This window comes from Cyprinodon tularosa, unplaced genomic scaffold, assembly GCF_016077235.1.
Source record: "Cyprinodon tularosa strain WSP-4 unplaced genomic scaffold, ASM1607723v1 ctg333, whole genome shotgun sequence".
NCBI classification, from domain to species: domain Eukaryota; kingdom Metazoa; phylum Chordata; class Actinopteri; order Cyprinodontiformes; family Cyprinodontidae; genus Cyprinodon; species Cyprinodon tularosa.
In genome coordinates this window covers 178,578-187,852 of record NW_024039045.1, presented here as the reverse complement: position 1 = coordinate 187,852, position 9,275 = coordinate 178,578, and the positions used below count along the sequence as shown (strand labels likewise).

The window sequence follows — 9,275 nt, the reverse complement described above, 5'->3', positions numbered from 1 at the left end:
CCATAGCGCTGACACCTGTAGCACCTGGTTGGAGATGGAAAAAAGTGGTGGGGTGTTCTAATTCACTGAAAGTTAAATCATGTCGTTCAGACCTTGTAATGTTGTTGGTAAAACTTAATTAATGAATCTGTTTAAGTACATTACAGCTGTTTGTCAAATTATATACACATATATACATATACAAACATATATATAAATAGGGATGATCTATTGTTAAGAGGAAGATGAGACATGAAACAATGTAAAGAAGCTGAAATCCACCATCAAAGCAAGCTGGGTTTTCATTTAACCTTGACAGAGCTATTGATCGCCTCCATGCTACACCACATTGAAGTGATAATAAAAATGAACGGAGGCCAGGACAAATACTGACTGCAAAACGCAAATAAAAAGTACTTTAAAGTAAAAAACGCTTCAGAACATGCCTGTTATATTCATCTCAAATGGATCGTTTGGGGTAACAACACTGCACCACATATGGTTACAGTCAAAACAGCAAACAGCCAATTTGCTGATGGACACCTTTAACAGATTAATGTACAGGTTTAAAAAAAAAAAAAAGTTATATGTGTAAAGAGCATTTCAGAGCATGGAACTGCAAGTGCAGAACTTTACAAATCTTTACCAGGGATGTCAACAAATATGGCTGACCATTTTGTTCATATGCATCTTAAGTTTCCTCCGATATATTGGCTAAAATATGTTTGAACGTATTGTTTTCTTTAGAGCATATTGAATCAAATGTTGGAACAAAAGTCCCTAAATAATTTTGGTTTTTGCTCCATTTTGTCCGTCTTTTGTCTGTTACAGATGTGTTATCCAAAGTGGGAATGAAATCTGAACGTTCCCGGACTAAACCTGAATTTTCTTCAGCAAGCCTCAAGTATACTAAAAAAAAACAAAAAACACTTTCATAACCATTTAGTAGTGTAATTTTCACACTTTTTTTTTATATACCTTATAAACACTAGACCATCTCATCAGTTTGTAAACAATTACTTGAAAGAGAAGCCATGGAATCCCTAAAAAAACCATTTTGTTCTTTTGGATTCGGCCTCTTGAGAATCCTAATGATTACGTTCAGCTGGAAATAAAGCTGAAATGTCCAAAGTTGGATATTTTCAACAAAATAAAATAATAATAATAAAAAAAAAAACAGATTCAACAAGTTTCTGTGAAATTGTTTTCCTTTTATAAGCAGCACTTAAGATCTTGTGTTTTAGCAGAAAGCAAAAAGACACACAAGTGTTACCAAAACGTTTATTTTTCAGCTTTTCATTTAATCCAGGACAACTGATTCAAGAATAATCAAGAAGAATTAAGCACTAATATATTTTATTGGATTTTTTTTTCTCTTTTTACATTTTGTCAGATGAATGGTGAATTCTTATCCGGAACTTAACATAAAACAAACAAAAAAAAAAAAAGAATATATAATAACAATACATTAATAATTAATTCAATACAATGAAGTGTGGCGTCTGACAGAATAACAATGGCCCAGAAGGTGTAGGTTTGTTTTCACTGCTTCCTCGCGGTACTGCACCAATCACCAGCACTAAGTCAACTCGATAATCAACGACAGCAGAGGAAGAAAACGGAGTGCGCTCACAAAGTTCTGCACCCCAGCCTCCCAAAGAGGAAACACTTTTATTTAAATAATATTTTATCAAAGTTTCTGTTTTTATTTTCATAAAATGTTTCTAAAACGTATCTGTCTTTAAACTTTCTTCTTTTTTTTGTTGTTTTTTTTTTTTTGCATTTTTGGATTTGTCTTCCATTTCAAAGATTTTTTTTTTTAAGATTTTCATCTCCATGGTGTGTGTGGGTGTGTTTGAGCATCTGTACCTGTCACCACATGTGCCTGTCTTTTGATGTGTCCTTGGCTGAGGCTTGGAACAACAGAGTTGTTCAGGTGCTCATGTGAATGGAAAGCCTGCGCGCATGAAGCATCACGGTGAGAGTCTAAAGGTGTTTGGAGTGTGTGTGGATGATGTCCTTGCAATGCCCTGCCTGCATAAGGTCACCGCAGGTAAGACATTCATTCTGAGAGGCTAAGACTGACTCAAGCCGTGACCTGGATGGCCTGTAGCGGGATCTGTGCATCTAAGTCAGATCATCAGGGAATATGTTCAGCTAGGATATGCTCCAGATCAGGGCACATATTTTGGAGTGTGTGTCCCTCTCAGATGTGTTTGGGGTGGAGAGAGGGTAGAGTGTTTGAAAACTGAGGACAAAGGATGCTTTCCCATGCTTTTGCACCATGTGTAAAGCTTAGAAGTCCATTTAACCACTTCCTAATGTTATGTGTGTGTGTGTTGGTGTGTTTGTAAAAGAAGGCACGGAGGGTGGAGTGGGAGGCTCAGTCTCTGAGGTCCATGCTGGAGCCGAACAGAGCCACCAGCTGCTCCTCATAGTGGGCGATGTTCCTCTTCATGATCTCCTTACAGGAGCCCAGGAGGCGCTCAAACGCCTGCACGTCTATTACTGCACAGAAAGAAGGAGAAGGGAAATGACTTTCACTTCAGTTGCCCCAAGGACTGAACTGCAACACATACAGAGCGCTTCATGCCTCCAAAAAGCTTCTAGTTCTTATTAATATTCTGCTATCTGTTTTAAATTCTGTTTGCAGCTTTTGTTGCTGTCAGAAAACCACTTAAAGCAGAGGCCATTTGTTTTAGATCTGTTGATTCTGTTTGCAAACAGGCTTCATTTAACTGGACACAGCTACTTTGATAAGAGCTTTTATGATTTTATTAAAAAGGCACAAATATTTCCATCAGAATGGTTTTTTCTCCACATGAGGAGTTTTCCACTGCAGGATGAAGGGCCAAACATTTCAAACATGGTTTCCTGGACATTTTTCTCCACAAATGTTTGAGAGGCATGATAGACTCTAAAATATCAGTACATAAAGAATATCTAATGTTCTCTACTAGAAAACTAAATATAAGTTGACAAAAGAGTCTACAGTGTAGAAAGAAAACCAATAAAAATGGTTTAGACAGAGATCAACTTAATGTTATGACCATCTGTCCTCAGACCTTTCATAAAAGTCTAGGAAAGAGGAATAAGTGTCTAATTTGGAGAAGTTAAGGAGCATATAACCAACAATTGTAGCTCCTTGATTTTCTTATAAACAGTATTTTTTTCAACGTAGCCCAAACAAAGTCCAGAAGTAACTTGGATCAGGGGAGAAGCTGTTATTTAATTAAACAATGTTACCTTTGGTCTAACATCTAAGATAGAAATCAGAAGATGTTCTCCTGGGTTACACTCTGTTAATCTCTAACAGCAGCAGGAGGCAGGGAGATGCAACAGATTAACAAACTATATTGCGACAGCACAGCTGAATTATCTGCTTCACAGGCCAAGCAGCAGCAGACAGGAGCTCAGTTAACTGATGCACCAGAGTGACGGGGATGTGTGTAAGAACAGGACGCATGAACCCACTCAGGGCAGGGAAGGAAGAAATGTGGAAAATAAAAGGTTATGAAGGATGAGATTAATGTGAGCTGAAAACAAGTTGCTGCTTTAAACTAGGGCTGAACGATTTTGGAAAATAATCTACCATTTTTTTAATCTTATATTGGGATTTAATGCTTTTTTTTCAGTTTAATTTATCATGCATTTCTAAACAAATAAGAACAAATAATTTTTATAATACTCATTAGATTTATTTAAAGCATTCAGTGGCATCACACGTGCTAAAGGGCAGGAAAAGTATAGAAAACAAATGTCTTCTTTCAACCAGTTGAAATTTTATGGGTAAATCAAACTCAAATTAACACAAAATAAACAAGCATATGAACTTGAACACCACTTATCCATCGTGCTTACTAATATTGTAAACCCAGGTTTGTTCACATTACTAACGGGCATCATGTCTTTTGCTATAAACTCCATTATTGCCCAAGTTAGTTCAGCGTGACGTTTTGAATTAGGTTCATAAGGAGTAGCACTTTCAAACAGTTTGGTCAGTGATCCCTGTCGGCTCCTACTTTGCTTATTTGATGCTGAGGCACTGATAGTTTGCATTCTAGCCATGCAACTATAATACATGGCTTTGTGGTGTTTTTTTTTTTTTCCTTTTGAAGTGTTGATTAAGGTTTGTCGTTTTACCTCATGAAGTAGCAACTGTAACAAGACGTGTCCTGCACAACACCTGACGTTGCACAGCATTATAAACCCAAATAAACCCAAAATAATTCCATTAAAATGACATTCTGCTCCTGTTTGCTACAAGACCTTCAGTTGTGTCAGTTTTTGTCTCGCCTGAGGCCATTATTCAACAGGTTACACACAGGTGAGTACCGACTTTCCCTCCGTGTTCCTTTGCTAGCAGGTCATCCCCCTTCACATGTACGTACAATCACCGCCTTTACTGTTAGAGAACCTTTCTATATATTATTGAGAAATGCAATTAATCATTCAGCCCTACTTTAAACTGTTCAATCAGAGGGAAATCAACATGTGTTGCTGAAGTTATGAGATTTTGACCTTTCACCTCTAGAATTGAATATCAAATGTAATTATTTACCAACAAATAATGAAGGAAGGAAACAAAATATTCTGTAAGGCAATCTAACTTTCCATTTTTAGATGCTGATCATTGATTTTCTTAACTTCACACCCACACCTCTCTTTTCATTGTGAGGGTGCAGGACTGGCACTAATGCTTACGAGTTGTTTAAAAAAAAAAATGTTGTCTTACCCAAACACTTGACGTCTCCTTCTGCGTAGGCTGAGGCGGCCCGGGGCTTATTGGTGACCAAGGCCAGCTCCCCAAAGTACTGGCCCCTGCTACAGCGTGCTATCTCCACCTCCGCATTGTCTGCATGGTCTGCCTTTGTCTGCAGGGAGGAAGATGAGCAGAGAAGAGGATTCAAAGGTTAGAAGCCCCTGAGTGCCTCCATTCTGGGCTCAGTGAGTTTCACTGAGAGGCTGTGGAGGACTCCCTGCTGTTGCTAGGCAGGACCTGGAAGCCCTCCTGCTGTCGGCTGGATTCTAATTGAGTGAGTAGGCTGTCATCACCCACTGTGCCCACTACAAACTGGTTAACAAAACCCTGCAATCGGTTCTAGTACCGTTTCTACAGCGCTTAAAAATTAAAATGTTGAGGATCTCCAGCTTACTTTGCTCTTCATCATGATTTTGACCTCTCCAGATTCTACGATGTAGAAGCAGTCAGCCTTGTCTCCCTAAAAACAAAAAGAAAAGTATTTGAAAAATGAAACAAACATCCAGTTGAAGCTAAAAACAGAGGAAGAGGGCAGCGTCTCACCTGTGTGATGATGCGCTCTCCGTCAGAGAACTGCCTCACTCCTAATACATCCACTATCTTCATCCTCTCTGTTGCCTGAAAAGAAAAATCAAAGCAGGAATTTTAGAAGAAAGAGGATAGGATCGTCTCTCTGACCACTCAGTCTGATACAATGGTCAACTCTTCAGCTCAATCAATCTGTGTATTAAACGTCACTGGTTCATTCGCTGAATGAAAATCCTGCTAACAGTTATATGAAATTATATTATATATATATATATATATATATATATATATATATATATATATATATATATATATATATATATATATATATATATATAAATAAATAAATTTAAAAAACAGCTTTTATTAACAAAATAAAACACTGAACGTTTCCTACTGTGTAAAGTTCTGCAGGTATTATTCTACACAATAAACAATAAATAATAAGACCATCCTTATTTTTGGACACTTATTACTGAAAAATTTTTTTTGCACCAAATCTAATCTTAGGCTTTATTGTGCATTTTCAAATTTTACCTTTTTTTTGCAAAACAAAGAGTACAACACAATTTACCCTTCAGGATCATATTCTTCCATCCCTGGTCTAAAGACACATCTTTTGATTATTAAATAGGATTTTTGAATATTCTTCACATTACATCTACAGAAAATATTAAGGTTTGAATTGTGTTTATTTAATTTCTTTGTGCTTAAGGTTAATTAATTTTAAATTCTAACACGGATAAGCAGTGGTTTCCTCTTGCCAAACTTACTTCCAGTGATTTGAGCAACGGCACAGACTCGATGAAAGTCTCGTACATCCTCCTCTTCTTTGCATTTTCCTTAACGATGAGTCTACGAAATGTGGCACGGTCCTAAGGAATAAATCCCACAAAGTTAGAGAGAACCAAGCATGTAGTTGCAGCTCATGCCTTAGTTCTGGCTGTTGTCTCTGAGTTTAACCACCAGGAGGAGCTGCAGCAGCATTCAATACCAAACTAAAGCATGGCTCCATTCACAGATTACATGACTCCATTCTTAACATGTCTGAGCATCAAAGAGCCAGCCATAGCAGCTCATGGAAGGAGGGAACATGCTCAAAGTAAGAAAAGAAAAAAAAAATATTTTAATCATAACATGTAATTTTTCAAAGAGATATTAAATTAGCATAGAAAATACCCTCAATGTGCACAGACAATTGTATTTAAAATGTAGCTGGTATTTGTTTTCTTACCAGGCCCCAAAGCGAGCCCTCCTGGGTGGCTATGATGGTGGCGGCTCGTGGCGTGTTGTACATGAGCGCCAGCTCTCCGAAGCTGCCCTTATTGTTGTACTGCCCCACACATTTTCCAGTTACCACAATATCATACACACCCCTACAGAGATGGAGAGTAAAAACAAAAGAAGGAAAAAGAAACAAAAAGGTCAGATAAACATGCCTCTTATTACCTTTTAAACACTGAAAATGTACTTTTTATATACAGCAGCTGCATAGAACCAGTTTATTTACTCAGAGCAGTCATCATAAGCTTCATCCTATCCCATCAAGGTACTGGGGATTAATCATGTCAGACTTCAATATGAAAAGTTTAATGCTGACCAAACCATAAGGGTAATGGCAAACAGACCCTCTGACCCAACCTGAAAGACCAGCGGAAACTTCCAAAAAGCTGGTCAGCTATTAGAAGCAGAGATTGATTATTGTATAGCTAATAAAGAGTTAACAGATTTTGTGAAAAGCTTTTTTATTTATTAAAATAAGTATAAAATAATAATAAAACATTTCGTACGGTATAAAAAACTGCATGGCTGAAAAGAACTATTTTTTAATTCTGTAAAGCTTATGAATCCTTTTGAGTTAAATTATAAATGTTCAGAACAAAAGCTGCTATGTTTTGTTAATAAAGCTTAATTTCTTACAAAAAAAACTAAATTTAAGCGCCGTTCACAGAGAAATTAGGCCATGAGTGTAAATACTTTGCTAATGGGGTAAAACATTTCAACAGAGCGGCTCTGTTATCCCCTCTTCTATCTACCTGTGTGGGGATTATACTGAGAAAGATAATTTGCATTCATGTTGCTTGGCAGGATTATTTTGTGAGATGGCCTGTCCTCTCATTGGTTGTGCAGAGGGTTAAAACCCTTGTTGCTGTTGGAGTATTAGCTTAGTTTGGATTACAGTAACAAAGGGGACAGTGATCGCTTGCATTCTCAGTTGAAGCAGAGAGGACCATGTATCTGCCCCTGCATGAATTGTTTATCACCTTTTAATTACATCTAAGTGCAATTAGAGGGAAAGGAGGTATGAAAAATAAGTTTTACTTCTTCATACCCCTTTTCAGACAATTTACATTAATCAATGTAATTTCTCTGGCTGTATATACAGACAGGTTTATTTGTTGGAGGGTTTTTTTTCTATTTATTTTCAGGTGAATTTAGTTAGTTTGGAAATTGGCGTTTGGTTTGGTTGATTCAGTTATTTTTGTTTGTCAAATTGTCTGAAATAAATCCCTATTTCTTCATTCATTCATACAGAGAAAGTAGTGCTTAATAATAAATATGTCCACAGTTTAAAAAAATACTTGAATGAAAAGGAGAAGGCAGCAGTAACCAATCAGGATGATCATTGAGGAACTAGATGTCTACCTAAACATTTAGCACTTTATCACAATTGCAAAGATAAGAAGTTGCTCTCTACTCAATCACTGCTTTGTTGATTTATGGTGTAATTTACTATAATAAAGCATAAAAATAATCTCCACTACATTACAGATATGTCTTGAGGCTTGAATTTCACACAGATGCCAACATCCGGGGCAAGAAGAAATGTGCTACAAAAAAAGGCTGTTTTGACGGTCTGAACTCTGAACTGGAATCTTAAGGTAAATTACATTAACTTGCTTAATAGTATTTTACTATGATCTTATCACATTGTCCATGCCCCCTACAAATGATCCCTCTGCTTCTCCCAGAGGGCTTGCACAGGATTTTCCATTACTTCCTCTTTTATGGGCCTCTTAGAAGCTGTTTATTCTTCACTGAAATGCTGCCAAACAGCAGCACACTGGCAGAGCAAGAACCCAGACTGAGAGCAGCGACAAGTAAAGCTACCCAGGGGTATGGGGGAAATGTGTAAATGCAGAACATTTACTAAATATGGAATAAAACTGTTACGGAAACAATCTTATTCTACTTCTCCATTTATAACCTCTGTGTCTGTCTGTGTGTAAATGTTCACATCCTACCCTGCTGATGGCATTAACTACCTCTGATTATTTTGGCGGAGGAGGAAAACCCCGGGACAGGACATGATCAGGCAGGCGTGCCACTCTTAAAGGTCATTGCTCGTATTGTATGAGGAGCGGGAGCATGCTGTGTTGGTAGGTGTGGGAGATTGTGCCCAAATGGAGCTATAACAATGTGTTCAGCTGATATGTCAATAATGAAAAGAGGCGAATGAAAACAGGCTGCGCACCAGCAAAAACACTGGTTATCATAGTTTCTTAAGTGGCAGGTTTGAAGCTCTAATATATATTAGAGTAAAATGAAAAACACCTACATTCTGCTACTATCATAAAACATGATAAAACAGCAGCAATATCAGAGCAGCAATCTCCACACAAAGAAATTATAAAAAGCTTTTTCAAGTTAGTACAGCAGAGGTACAAGTAAAAAACAAACAGATGACAAAAAAACTGTAGGCCTAAAAACATTAAGTTCTGTGATTAAACAGTTTAATCATCTAGAGACTAAAATGTAGAGAAATTATGCTGAGATTAATTTAAAAAAAAACTACAAATGTGTTTACAACACTTTAGTATCAACTAGAGCGTTGTAGGACTAAGGTACTGTAGTGGTTCTACAGTAGTTAGTTTGTGTAACTGATCCAGTATATTACTAGTCTATCAATAAAGCGCCTAGAAAGTAGAAAAGCTTGAGCAACAATTATAGCATCTATGCTGTAAACTATGGCTGCACTATTTTATTGGAGACATAGTTATTTTAT

The 9,275-nt window shown here is 37.1% G+C and overlaps 1 protein-coding gene across 1 annotated transcript in view; it reads right to left on the bottom strand.

Annotated features, from left to right (window-relative positions):
* Positions 1-1,248: 1,248 nt before the first annotated feature.
* The window catches only part of prkar2aa (protein kinase, cAMP-dependent, regulatory, type II, alpha A), a 56,300-nt gene continuing 48,273 nt past the window's right edge, over positions 1,249-9,275 (bottom strand). The window contains exons 6-11 of the mRNA XM_038294047.1: positions 6,504-6,645; positions 6,043-6,144; positions 5,285-5,359; positions 5,136-5,201; positions 4,715-4,853; positions 1,249-2,487 (exon numbers count right to left, since the gene is read on the bottom strand). Coding sequence (XP_038149975.1) covers positions 2,363-2,487; positions 4,715-4,853; positions 5,136-5,201; positions 5,285-5,359; positions 6,043-6,144; positions 6,504-6,645 — 649 coding nt within the window. The 3' untranslated portion in view covers positions 1,249-2,362. The remainder of the gene's footprint in view (positions 2,488-4,714; positions 4,854-5,135; positions 5,202-5,284; positions 5,360-6,042; positions 6,145-6,503; positions 6,646-9,275) is intronic.